This window comes from Anthonomus grandis, chromosome 11, assembly GCF_022605725.1.
Source record: "Anthonomus grandis grandis chromosome 11, icAntGran1.3, whole genome shotgun sequence".
Taxonomy (NCBI): Eukaryota; Metazoa; Arthropoda; class Insecta; order Coleoptera; family Curculionidae; genus Anthonomus; species Anthonomus grandis.
Window position 1 is genome coordinate 12,017,300 of NC_065556.1, and position 15,028 is coordinate 12,032,327.

A 15,028-nucleotide genomic window follows, 5' to 3' on the forward strand; every position below is an offset into this window, starting at 1 on the left:
AAGGCAACAGTAACCACTTTGTTGGCACGCCAAGCCAATTAACTGCTCAGCCTAAACTTAATAAAGATTTTTTGGAAAATGCACGCTCCACAAACAAACTATCACTTCTATCACATAAATATACAGAAATTGTCCAACCAAGTTCTGGAAATAATTGTTCTCCTAGAGAAAGAACAGGTGTACCCCAGGTGTTCCGTATCTCAGAAACGTGGATGACTAATGATTCCATTAACAATTTTTACCCAAATAACTATGTACTTCTGTCATTATTTTGTAGAAGTAACTTTAGAGGTGGAGGCACAGCTATCTCTGCTAGAAAGAATCTTATTTTCACAAATCCCAATATCTCTAATGTAACTGAAACTAGATGTCTTAAAAAAAAGTTGAAAGCCTTTCTCTGGCTATGGTTTAAAAGCCCATGTCACTGGAATTACTCAACTTAATAAACAACTTGATAACGTTTTTAGTAATATCATCTCAGAGTCACTTGTTGGGAGAGTAATTGTTACTTATATTTCAGATCATTTTGCTTTTTCCCTAGAGTTTAATCAGAAATGCAGTAGTAAAGTAACATTTACAAAAAGGAGATTCTTGACTGACAAAAATAACTCAGAATAAAAAGTTATCTGCGGGGGGAAATATGGTAATACTTGTATCAGATAATCTTTTTGATGTCGCTCCTTGTCTGTACCACTATAATTAGAAATAATCCCATAAAGTGAATAAACACAAATATTAAGAACTACTCACAATATGTATAAGAGCTTTATGTCTGGTACATATAGAAAAAAAAACTAATATATTAGCAGTACAAAAATCGAAGAAAGGTCTATCGTAGATATCTTGCCAATTACCATTCTTCTTTAAACGAAAACAAAGAAGCAAATTCTAAAAATTAAATTAAAACTGCTTGAAGCATTTTAACACGGAAACAAAATTGATATTAGTGCATATTTCAAATAGAAAAACACTTAAAAAATAAAAGGTTCACAGGCCAACTCCGAAATCTTTAGCAATTAATTTCATCTTTCTTAGATATCATCTCCACCAATATTTTTGATACCAATTGAACCTATGAAGGTATATAAAATGTTTATGAACCTGCCAATCATTGTTTATTCGTAAACCGTTAGCTTTTATTATTGATGAATGTTTAGACTATGATGACTATAGATTATTGATGAGATAGTTTTTGTTGTACAGTTTAGACAAATGTCCAACTTTAGTTAAAACTATAAAATTAACCCCGATTTATAAAACAAGGTTATACCACTAATACGACAAACTATCGACCCATCTCTCTATAGTCTTCAGTATCGAACGTCCGTGAGAGATCTATACACATCTGTAATATAAGCTTTAGGCTTCAGACCAAATCTGACCACTGAGCTTGCAATATTTAGAACAATTTCTTATATAATAAATAGATTACCAACGATAACATAGTGGCAGGAATTTTCCTTGATCTTTTCAATGCTTTTGACACTGTCGACTAGAGCATTTTTATTGGTCAATCAAAATCCCAAACAGTGTATATACAATGTGTGTAGCAATGGTGTGTGTGTATAGCAATGGTGTTAAATATTTTTCTGGTGTAGTGCAGCTGAAGCAGGGCGTATCTTAGAGTTCCTGAGGCCTGAGGACTGGGGCCCATTCTGTTTCATCTGTATGTGAATAACCTTCCCGGGCCGGTGACTTCGGGTAATATTTGTCAGTATGCTGACGATATCTTGAATATTCTGTTTAGATCGTCTTTGGTGGCTCTCTCAGAAGGTTGTTAGTGTGCATCGCAGCAGATGTCTTTGTGGTGCAATGTGCTCTCTACTGCTAAATAGCTAAATGGAACCAAACTGGCTTAATGAGACTAAGCAAGTATTGTTAGTCATTTCGGGTTCGACTTAAAGGACATTTAATACCCACTACAGACAGAGTTAAGTTTCTTGGCCTGCACTTGACCTAGGGACTTTTATAGGAGTCCTTTTCGGTCGCGTCCAAATTGTGACAGCTCCTTTACTTTATTCTTGGTATTTATTCTTGATATGTTTTGGAAAAAAGCATAGTGCCTTATCCTCTACAAATCATGACCATTTTAGAGCAATGATTAATATCAGATTTCATGCCAAACGGCAATCGCACTCCCCCCTGGGGTAGGGGGGATCGTTTACTACAGATATCTCAGATATCAGAAAGATGAAGCTCTGATTCCTTTCCATGTTGTCGAACTCTGTTTTTTACCTTTATTTACACATAATACACTTAAACTAAAATCACATATGTTTCTGAAACTAGTTATCGTATCTGCATTTCCAAATTCGAGATGTGGATAATAGCATCGACTTCTGCATTAGCTTATAGATGCTTTCCCTAAGGTTTATTATTATTATTATTATTATTATTATTATTATTATTATTATTATTATTACTATTATTATTATTATTATTATTATTATTATTATTATTATTATTATTATTATTATTATTATTATTATTATTATTATTATTATTATTATTATTCTGTTTTAGCTCGCTGATAGCGGTGTTGTTAATTTCATCGGCCTGAAGGCAAGATGAATTTTGCTATGGTAGATTTAGGAACTTTTGAACAATGTTGCATGTATTCAGTATAACAGATTTCTGTATAGTGACAATCGTCCAGGAGGAAAGACCCAATGCGTTAAGGTTTTTGGACAGTGTTAAAGGGACAATTCCAGTGGATGAAATAACTAGAGGAAGTATATATACATTATCTTGCCTCCATTGTTGTTTTATCTCGTGAGCTAGATCTGCGTATTTAGCAAGTTTAGTGTGTGTCGTTTCTAGGACATTATTGGTATTTGGCACTGCTATGTTAATTAAAAAGGTTTTCTTTTAGGCTTTGATTATTAAAATTATATCTGGTCTGTTTGAAGTCAGCGTCCTATCGGTAAAAACAGCTATGTCCCAGTAGAGGCGAAACTCATCATTTTCAAGTACAGTTTCTGGTTTGTACTGGTAATAGGGGCAAGTTTTGCCGATTAGATGATAAAGTTTTGACAGTTCTTAATGAATAATTTTTGCCACACAGTTATGTCGGTGCAGATATTGGGCAGCTGATAGAGATGTGCTTCTTGATGTTATATGTTGAATTGTCTCCGGTATGCGCAGGCATTTTCTACATCGATCGTCGATTACTTTCTCATCTTTAGTAATGTACTTAAGGTAATCGTAGCAATCACTTGGTCTTATATAGCCATCATAAAGCCTTCGGTTTCAGGAAATAGATCTCCACGAGTCAACCAGTAGTTCGACGTTTCATAATCGACATGTTCGGCATTAAGTTCGTGAGGATGCTTTCCGTGTATTGCCTTCTGCTTCCATGTGTTAAATTTAATGGCTGTGTGCTCTGATCTTGTTACAGTAATTTATTTTGCTATATCTGCATGGAGATTCAAGGGTGTGTATCCGTTATCCGCTTGCACCACTGCTCTATGGAGAGAAGTGGTTTCCCTCATAGTGATGAAGTATTTCTGAATATCTGCTACTTGTTTTTTGAAGAGAAAAGAAACATCAGTTAGTCCTCTGCCACCCTTGGATCTGGGAAAAGTAAGTCTTTCTATGGCTGACTGAGGGTGGTGTGCTTGAAACGTCATGAGGGTTGTTCTGGTCTTCCTCTCAATCTCCTCTATATCTCTATCTCTCTATATTAGTCTTTGTCCACCTAATGACTGCAAAAGAATACGTTAAGACAAGAATTAAAATTATTATTATTATTATTATTATTATTATTATTATTAATATTATTATTATTATTATTTCTTCATTATTCCAACAACGCCAGTTCGGGTTGTCCACAATACCTAAGTTATGCAGATAGCGTCTTAAATGTCAGTATTTAGTTAGGAGATAAAGACAGAGCAAGTCCTAACCAACATCAGATCCAAACAATTGCGGGATACCAAGTAGTGAAGAAATTTCAATACTTTGAATCAACGATAACAAATTCAGGAAGATGCAAACCAGAAATTCGAAGGCGATTGGCAATAGCACGTACTGCAAGCACACGGCTGACAAAAATATAAAAGAACACAAACATAACTAAGAACACCTAACAAAAAATCATACAAAGGCTAATCTTTCCCATAGCAACGTACGCAGCCAAGACTTAATAAAAAAGCAGACACGAACAGAATCAATGCTTTTGAGATGTGACTATATCGACGCATGCCTCATATAGGCTGCACACCGCACAAGCCAATAAGTCATGGAAGAACTCACATAAAGAAAATTATTGGACATCTTGTGAGGCGCTATAATGCCATGGAAACCTTGGTAATTGAAGAAAAAATAGGGCAGGTCGTCAACGAGATGGATAGACCAATTAAAGATGATAACAGGATATAAAAAGCTACACATTCAGCTCAATATAGAGATCTCTGTAAGAGAACCACCAACTTAACTCCTTAACTTATGATGCTACAATACTTCTACAAAGGGTAAACGTACTAAGGAGAGAAAGTTAGGAAAAAGTCAGTAACTTGCCGACGTTCACATCTATTTAGGCGCAGTAATTTTCTGGTAAGATAGGCAGAGAACTCATCTATGTACATCTGAGTCTGTATTATGCTAAGGGTTTCCCTCTATATTCACAGAACCCTACAAGAGAGCAATGCTACGCCGATTGTGGAATTAGAACCTACTAGCAGTTTTACGAATCCTAGTTTAAAAGAGTCTGCCTCCTCGTGACCAGGCACTCAGGTTAACGAGCTTATATTTGTAGTATTTTAATATTTAAATCTCTAATCCTTAAAGTAGCCCTAATCTTTAAAATACATCTTGTAACTCATTTTATAAATGAATTGTTCCTAGTCATTCATGCTATCCATTTTATCCATTAGCCGTGAAAAATGAGAAAGATCTATTGTTGGGCAAACTTAGGCATGAAATAATAATAGATGACTTACTTGGCTTAGAAATTCATCCATGGTTAAAGTAACCTCCTTTGTTTTAGTACACCTAATTTAACGCAATTATCTTATAATAGACAGCTTAATAATATTCATTATTAGAATTTGACAGCCTGCAAAAAAATTTATATTCAAGGAAAATTAAAAATAGTGATAACAAAAATAATGTTCCTCGAAGAATTTAGATTATTGGAAAAGAGAAATCTAAAATTAACCAGATAAACCACAAGTTAGTAACTTTCTTAATGGTTTCCTGTTAATTGGAGTCTCTGGATTGTGTGTCCGCTTAGCTGAAACATAATTCATTCAAGTCAGTGTTTTTAGATTGAATTAAAAAATTTCCACATAATTATTAAAGTAAATAAAACACACAAAAAAAATCTAAAATCATTAAAGAATATAGAGATGAACTTATTTCTTCGAAAATTAGTTAATACAGTCGTTCAATATTTTGTGAGTAAGATTATTGCTGGATTTGGTAGGGATAATATAGCAGTAGAATCTTTTCTAATCCTGTTGAGCCTTTGACAGTCTGGATCATTTCTTTCTTGCTTCACAAGCTCAAGTGGTTCTTATAGAATCATGTACAAAGTTTCATGATGAATCATAGATTCAGGTTCTGGTGATTTATGTTGATGACACTAATTGATTATTGGTGATATCTAAAATTTAGGCAAGATTACTACATTTCTACAAATCATTTTTATAATATTTAAAGCCCAAATATCACCAACTTAGTGTCATGAATTCTTTATTCTGGAAATATTAGCATCTGAAGCTAAATTTAATTACCATTTGAATAGAAAAAGATTGAATGTTGATTTTTTTTGGGCAATGCAATTAGTTTATAATTTTCAATATTTTGCAATATATATTTCAACTGGTATAGTTCTAAGTATGCGCTGGCGAGATTCATATCAGAGAGTACTTCGAGAATATTATTTGCCTACCATAAGTAGGCTGCATAAGTCTTCACAAAAGAATCTATGGTTGATTTCTAATATTATTGATAACCACGAATGCGAGCCTGAAACTGTAGCAAGTTTCATCATCTAGCGATAAATTTGATTTTTTTTTAATTCTGTGGTTTTCAAAGTTTGCAAAAAATGCCTTAAAAATAGTTTTATATATTTTAGAGTGATTTTACACTTTATATAAATGACACTTTATATAAATATAATCTTGATCAATTGTCTGTGAAATAAGTCGTTGATTCATTATTATCAGTGTATAAATATTTTCTACTAAAAGATGTTATTATATTAAAAAATCTATTTTTAATTATTATTTTAAATTAATAGCTTTATAAACTGTGAAAGTCATAAATGCATAAATCATATTGATTAATAGACATTCACGGGATATCCCACTATGTGTCATGAAGGTTTGAATGTATATTGCTAGGATATTTATATAAACTTTTAAATATAAAGCAACATAATTACTATTCAGTTTATTAATTGATGTTATATGGGTGTGATATAGATTTTTTATCCTACAGTTTTTTATTACAGAAATATTTTTTTATGATTAAGAAATGCTACTTTTACTGTTCTATAATTTGATTTTCTAGATTTCTTTTAAACTTTACAGGAAGTTTTCTAAAAATTAAAAACAAGTTTTTTATTGATTCTTAAGTTAAATTTGGAGAAACTTTGCAATACAGAAGCAAAAATGTAGCACTACCAAAATTATTTTAGTTTCAAAAGAATTATTAAATTAGCATAGAAAAGAAATTTAAGAAAGTGATTTAAAACATTTAAAATATTGTGTTTAAAATCTGTATTAAAGTGCCAAAATATGAGAAGTACTGGTAACGGAAAAAAATGATACTCACTAGTAGTAATGCAATGCATAACATTATTGTTCATGGATCCGCAATTCAAAATGTATTGCAGGTGACTAGGGCACAACATCAATTTATCTCCTCTTAATAATATAGAGAATAAGTTTATACAAGAACAAAGAAATAACACTAACCGAAAGAATACTTTCGAGAGTTTACATAAGAGAAAATTATTGAATAGCAAGCTAAATAGAAATATCCTTTCTTGCAATTTGAATAATAAAGATAATTTGAACATCTGTTAAACCTTGCTGATAGTTGTTTTTAGAAAAACGTTTAAACAATGGCTAATAGTGTTACTTTCGGTTAAAATTCAAAATAGCATATTTCTTTTAATATTACATCCTCATATTTTGAAATGCTTCGAATTCATGTTTCAAATTCCATATTTTTATCGATTTATATAATGTTCAAAAAGCGTATAGCTTTTTCGCTATAATCACAGCGCATTATTTATTTTGAATGTCAAAGACATTCTTAAAAAATATTGCCAGAGTAAGGTAAAATATGATTTCATAGTACAAAAAAAGCTATATATTGATATATATTATCATAGAGGTAAAAAAAAATATATTTAATTGGTCCTCTCTTTATTAAGAACTACTTAATTTAATGTAAAAAATATTGCTACAGCTCGGTTAGTATCTACTTCTTTTCCTAAACCATATGTTTTTTAGGTTTAAAAGAAATTATTCGCCAAATTTTTTATTAAAAAGACTTCAACAGTGTATAATTTCAGTAACGTCAACATAAGGATATTGTTGCATTATCAACATTAACTATATACTACGGCATTTTTTTACTATTCGGCACTATTTTTTTAATCATAAGTTACGCAAACTTTTTTTTTCATCCCGCTTTTTAACATAAACCCTTAAATACTTTCATTGTTAATATCATGTAAATATAGCGAAACATGTTATTTATAACTATAACGGCGTACCGCCCATATAATAACCATAACACAGCAGTGCGAAATTATATGCGCCGATTTCGATACTGTAAAACAACCGAAGCAGAAAGATTCCTATCGTGAAAACGTTTAAACTTGAACAGGCAAATGACTTTTGAGTGATAGTAAATGACTGTAAACGACATAAAGCGAATTTACTTTTACATTTATGTCGAGACAGTAATTAATTCGTTGGTTCTTGATTTAAATGAAAAAAATGCAGACACACCCTTTTAGGTTTAATTTTTTTTTGGGACATTCTCACGGATGAGAACTATAAAAAAGGCTTTTATTCGATGAACGTTATCGGTGCTGGATTATATTATCATTATAATGATGTGGTCCAATGATTTATTGAATTTTTAATGCGCCAAAAATTTTCACCATGAGCTTTCACCAATGGCAAGAACTGAACCAATAGTCATAAGAAATAATTTATTACCAGCAATATTGCAATAGTTAATATTAATAAAAAAAACGCTTTATAATAAGGCAGACCTATAGAAGATTATTTAATTAAATAAATTCTAAAGGAAATAGTTATATTTTTACGCAAGACACAATCTCAAGGACAATTAGTGTTTTAGTCTTGCATTACCAACAAACAACCAACAAAAAAATTGGACATTATATTAAAACATAATTAGTACTACAAATTGTGTTATGATAGTAATTTAACAAGCATAAATCGGATGTGCTTTATGGTTCATAAAGATGTTATTATTGCGTGATTAATTATTAAACTAATTTTTTTTATAACAGAAAAATTATGTTCCCAAATTGTACTCATTATTTTTTTTGAAAAATTATTTTAATAGAAATATAAAGAATTTATGAGCAGTATAATGAAATTAAAAAAATTTATTTGTTAAGGTTTTTAAAATATAATTAATAGTGTCTCTTATCCTGAAGAATTGCTGAAGAATGTGTTTTTAAATAAAGTATGTAGCAAAGACAGCGATTATCATATTCGACTCAATATTGAAGAAATAAATGGGAAAAAATAAAACACTTCATTCTCCTATATTTAAAGGATGTTAAGTACCCCATAAGTTTCGAACGAAGTTTTTCAGAGGTTCAGAGCTAGAGTTGTTTACATAAATTATACCTATATAAACAAACTATTTGCGTATTTATTTAATATTTTATTTCATAACAACCCAAATTGTAATTGGGCCACTTTAAAAAGCCTCAATTTTATTAAATTTTTTCTCTTTATTATTCTGGATTTATCATAAAACATTACATTAGCCATTGCTCTCTGGGTTAATGAGTATGCTTTTCTGCGAAAAAAAGCATCTGGCTTTAAGATGTTGAGGGTTTAAATATCTTAAAAAAATATTTGAACTACTTTATGGACTTTAACCTATATTCCTAAAGCCAAATACGTATAGTTTAAGTCTTTACTAGCATCTATAGCTTTTACCAATTGATTTTGTAGTGCTCGGATAATACCTTGACATTCCCTAATGGCTCAAGTCAAAGTCATTCTTCCCTAACGCCAATTGTCATTGAAGGGCCCAGAATACGAAATATTTCAAAGGTTTGTTTGAAATACAAGTATTTTGATAACTAAACAAGTCTCTGTAGATGATCAAGTAAACAAAGAAATAGGCACAGGAAGGTTGTAAAAGACTATGTACTTCTCTTCTTGAATTGATCTCTTCACTTCTCTTCTTCTCTGTCTTGAATCTTTTTCTTGAATCTCGCTGATTTCACCAATGATTTAAAGGCTTTTTTTATATGAAAACCTAACTTATAGTATTAAAATAGTTAGTAGAACCCAACGTCAGATGGTAGAATGTCGGCTGTATCTGTTCAACGCCAAGGCAACTAGTTTTGATCTTCCATTTAGAAAAAAAATCTGATGAACGCCTCGATATCAGCCATCAACGTTATTAATTTTGCTTTTTAACCATTTTTTGCTTTATTCTTTTCTCTTCTCATGAAGTTTGAAAGTAAAATTGTATCACCACCACCAACATCTAGCCCCTGATATGCACTGCTTAACGTAAGCCTCTCGCATATCTGTGCAAAAGATCCTGTTTTGCCATACCTGTAACCAGTTAGTTATTATTCTTCTTATATTCCTATATTCTCTTTATTCTTCTTATGTCATCGGTCCTTAAAACAACGACTGTTGCTCCTGTTCGCCTGCGGATGATGGCATTAGGAATCCTATCACGCAATAATACCCCTTACATTATTCTCTCCATCGCTCTTTGGATAACTTGCAATTTAGAGATCGTTGTTTTTGTTAACGTTAAAATCTCTGCACTATACGTTATTACAGGCAGAATATATTGATTAACAAATTTGTCTTTTCAGACAAATTGGAATACTTGATAGATAAAAGGTCTCTCAGCTTTCCAAATGCAGCCCGCGTTAGGCCTATTTTTCCTACTAACTCGCATGTTTGGTGTATCCCCTATTTTTATTTCGATGTATCACCAGCTATTTTTATTTCGAGGTCCAAATATTTATCGAAAGTTATTGGCTTAATATCTTTTCCGTCCACTGAGATATTTTTGGCTTAACTAGGGCATGAGTCCTTGTAGTATCTGTGCCTGGTCAAAGCTGTCAGCAATAAGTACGATGTCATCCGTAAATTTGCGGTTATTTACAAACTTTCCATCTATATTTACACGGTCTTACATGCATATTCTAACAGGGCTGTAAATAGCTTTGGCAATAGCTTGCTAGCTCAATACGAATGGTAGCTATATTCTCGTAAAGGTTTACACAAACTGTAGCATATTCATAGGTATATTCAATGATGGAGCTGTACCTATAGTCGATTCTACATTCAACCAGAGCATTGCTTCTTATTTGACAGAATCAAACGCTTTCTCAAAGCTTTCTTTATTGTACTTAATAGTCTTTTCAATCAGCATTTTGATGGTTTGTTGGTGGTCATTTATTCCATGCTTAGCTCTAAATCTGGCTTGTTCAGGATGCAGATAGAAGTCTAAGTTTAATGGTAGTCTTTTGGCGATGTAGTTTTTCAACTGAGTCATATCTTCTTTTTATGAATTAATATTATTATTACTACTACTTTTTGTCATTTTGAAGGTAGTGCTTTATTTAAAAAGCACGAGTTAAATAACAGGTCATAGCATTTAGTGAGGTATGACCTTAATTGCCTTAATAATATTTTGGTCATCCCAGCTATTTTATTATTTTTTATGTCATTCAGGCAGTTTGAGTCCTCTGAATCTATATTTTCCACTTTTCTGATCCTAATATCTTCGTTTTTTTTCTCTTTTCCCTATTGCGCTCATTAAAACTCTTCCACGATCTTGATCATCTTATCTTTATTATGATAGTCTGCAATATTGGATATATTTTTTTGCCCGTAGCGAGACCTCTTCTTAGTATCCTTGAACTTTTGTTTTCTTTTAACAGTCATTATTTCATTGGTGTTGACTTACGCTTCTTCTTACAGCCTTGTTGTAATGCTACGTTTGATGTTCAATTACAAAATGCACAATGCGATTAATTAGTTTATACCTTTTAGTTATTGGGTATTTTCGGTATGTTATTTATGTATAAGAAAACCAACACCTCCTGTTCTTTCATTATTACTCTGGTAGTTGGTGACCCGACTTTACAGTTAAATGTACTTTTCCTTTATGCCTAACTTCGCTAAGACCCACGATGTCTCTGTTTCTGTGTTTCAATTCTTATTTTAGTTCCAATATCTTTTCGTCTAATGACAATATTCTTTCGTTATAAGTGGCGAAATGCTCTTCTCTTTTACCTTTTGAGTTTAAATATCTTCTGTATCAGAATTTTAATGAAAGTTATTATTAATCCATGACAGCATCAAGGCTATTTTTTGTTAAATATACTCCATGCTTTTATTTTTAAAAATTGTTATTAAGTATCAACAAAATGTAGGTAGTAGTCAGCTCATGAAGTTGCTCTGTCTATATTAAATGACTTTTTGAACTACGGTTATTTCAAAACTTAGCTAGTCATTAACGTCATCTGTATTCAGTCGGATGCCAATGTCAAGGCGATTCATTTTACATTGGATACCAACGTTCCTTAATCTATCTGACTTCTATGCAACGTTATATGATGTCTAATTTTTAACGTTCACTTAGTGAAGTATCTTCTGTATAATAATTCTGAAGAAAGCAACCATTGATTCAAGGTTTAGCTTCTAATATTGACTGGTATTTAATCCGATGCCAACGTAAAGGATTCTCTATGGAATAAGATCTATGCCCCCATGGTTTTCGATTCGATTATAGCTTATATATAGATTATGGATTATAGAATTCATTATATCTTAAGGACTTTAACGTTAATATATTAGGTATAGGTAAAAATTTTAGTTCGTTGATGGCATAAAAAAACCGTGCAAAGCTACTAATGTCGGTTTATGTTGCTCTTAAGAAAAAAACAACTCATTCTATTAACTAAAACTTACTCTACTAACTAAACCTAAGAAATTGGTAATAACTCTCAGTTCTAGCATCTATAGTTCAATTGATCTAGTTTCAGTTATAGTACAAATAATGCAGCATTGTATGGAGTTTAGTAACACTTTAGAAACAATCTACTTTCTAAGTCCATTAGCTAATTAGGGGTTTAGATCATACATTTACCGTGTCTACATCTGTAATATTCTAATAGTAATCATAATTTTCTTTTTCAGGAGCAGATCAACAAGCGTCGGCATCATGGGATAGCTGGGACGCGGTGGATCCAGACTTCTTTACGTCACAGCAGTCGGTGATTCAGACTCATCCGACAAGAGGGGGAGGTCCAATTAGCTACTCGCCATCTGGAGGTGGAGGACCTATAAAGCACAAGCACGAAGACTATAGGTAAACAAATTTAAGAGTTATTAACGTAAGAAAAAATTTATAAGGAAAATGCATTTTTTGTAAAAAAATATGAAGTAAGATATTAAAAGATATTATTCTAATGTTCAGGCTATCTCCTACCGCAGAACTTAGGAAAAATCCAAGCTTATCATCACCAGATGAGTGTGCAAGAGCTTGTCGAGAAGGTGAACCACCCAGAATTTGTTACTACCATTTCACTATAGAGTTCTACACCGTCTTAGGAGCGTAAGTATTTTCACCTTTCATAGTATTTTGTTGTAACCAATTTACTATTCTCTTTCACGCATTCCCAACACATCTTAATCTATTAACATTATTTATTTATTAAATTACTCTTCTTATTAACTAAGAAATGGCTTTACAATATTAAATTAGACACCTTTCAGAGTAAATTTACAAGTAATTATCTACCCATTTATATTAACTTTATAAATGCAAATAGTGCTCGCTTATATACTTTCAAGAATGTTTTGGTTTCTCTCTTCATTTAATTTTAATTTAGATGAAACTGATATTGGGCAGTAGTAAAAGCAAATAAGGCTCTTGTAATTAGATCAGACAATCCATCATTGATTTGTAATGACTTGAAGTTGTCGCCTACCATTGTTTTTACTAATTGGATCACTGTTTCTATGAAAAACTTTCTCTTAAACTAATTTATTTCGATCAAGATAAATCATCCAATTTCAATTTGCAATACTGACCTTGTTTGCTATTTAAATAATTATTTTTTTGAATATTTTTAGGGCTTGCCAAGTATGTACTCCAAATGCCACGAATACAATTTGGTCAAACTGCCAATGTATCTTAGCCGATGGTGTTGAAAGAGGAATGTTGTCTGTTAACAGGATGTTGCCAGGGCCAAGTATACAGGTAAGTGTTAATTAGATTAAATATGATGTAAAATGAAGGTTTTAATGAACCCTATGCTTTCAAATATACAGGAGTTCTCCTTTGAAAAAAAACACAAAATTCGAACATATATGTACTAACATATACATTTATTAGAATACGTACATTTATTAAAATACGTATTTATTTACAAATTCTAAAATGCTCCATTGACGCATATTTTTCATTTTTTAAGAGTTTGTATTGAAAACAATTATCTAAATATTTGAGCTGTTGAAACGCAAGGTAGTCATCTTTTACAAAAGTTTTTAAGTTGTTAATTACTTTCATTGCCTTACTATATATTTATAGTAATTTTGTTGGTGCTTTCAACTGTGTCCTCTCTATTGCAGGATCATGGACAGTCGTATTACCAATAGGGTCATCATTAATTAAACTTATTTCTTCCGTTGCTGGAACATTGTCGGATCCAACATAACTCTTAAGGTTTTCTGTGTGTTATGTTTGTTTCTTTGACACACCTTTCCATTTAAATTATCGTAGATAAGGGAAGATAGTCTTTGGGATCCATTTGAATAATGTAGAATTACTATCATTTGTATGAAAACCTTTAAAATAAATGTATAAGGTTGCTGTCGAAACTTTATCTCTGGCAGTTTTAATGTAATAAAGTGCTTCTAAAACATATATGGACTTCGTTTATTCAGAAGCGGATTTTTCTATATCTGTTTTTAATAAAATATGCTTTAATATTAGCATTTGATAATAGAATTTAAAATATTGTAATTGGGGCAACCACTGACTGATGACACATGTCTTGTGTCACCTATATTTTTTTTGTTAAACTTCCAGATTTGCAGACGTCCATCAGGTCTTAAAAATTCGTTTTTTTGGTTGGTATTGCTTGCTGACTCCCCACTGTAGAAGAATGTTATTTTTATTCCTAATGATTTTCACGGCTTAAGTATTTCCGAGGTCAAATTTTTCAGCGAGCTTCCTTACTGATAAAGGTTCATTTTCCGCCGTGTTAACAACTTTAATTTTTTCACGCAAACTAAGAAGTTTTTAATCCTATAGTTCTAACCTTTAGTGCGACACTCAATATTTTTTTAATGTGTTGTATTTTGTTATGGCCTAAAAAATTTTCTCTTTAAATTTTTCTTTTATTTGCTAACTAATAATAGATGCTTTGAGACTATTCAAAAAGCTTTTCAGAATAAAAAAATATTCTTAACAAAAAAGTTAATGAAGAAAAAGGCACTTGGGAAGGTAGAATACATCTATGTTTACAATGCAATGTTGCCACTTTGTGTTTTTTTTTAAATTTTATTTTGGATGTGTATGAAGCTAGCACCGATCGATACCCAGCAAATCGAGAACGCAGCGTATGTCAAGTAAAACATTGATGAAATGAAACAATCTCAAATCGAATTAGATATTTATTATAATATAAAAAAAGGTGTATTCAAATCCTTTGGCAGTTTTAGGAGCCTTTTTCATTTCTTTCGCAATCGACTTTTTAATTAATTTTCAAAAAAAAAATTTGTTTGTAGAAGTTCATTACCACCAAAAATCA

The 15,028-nt window shown here is 31.6% G+C and overlaps 1 protein-coding gene across 2 annotated transcripts in view; it reads left to right on the plus strand.

Annotated features, from left to right (window-relative positions):
- LOC126741886 (uncharacterized) overlaps window positions 1–15,028 on the plus strand; it is a 154,377-nt gene that overhangs the window by 65,331 nt on the left and 74,018 nt on the right. For both annotated transcript variants that reach the window (XM_050448352.1, XM_050448351.1), the window contains exons 2-4: window positions 12,408–12,579; window positions 12,688–12,825; window positions 13,347–13,473. In XM_050448352.1, coding sequence (XP_050304309.1) covers window positions 12,408–12,579; window positions 12,688–12,825; window positions 13,347–13,473 — 437 coding nt within the window. The remainder of the gene's footprint in view (window positions 1–12,407; window positions 12,580–12,687; window positions 12,826–13,346; window positions 13,474–15,028) is intronic.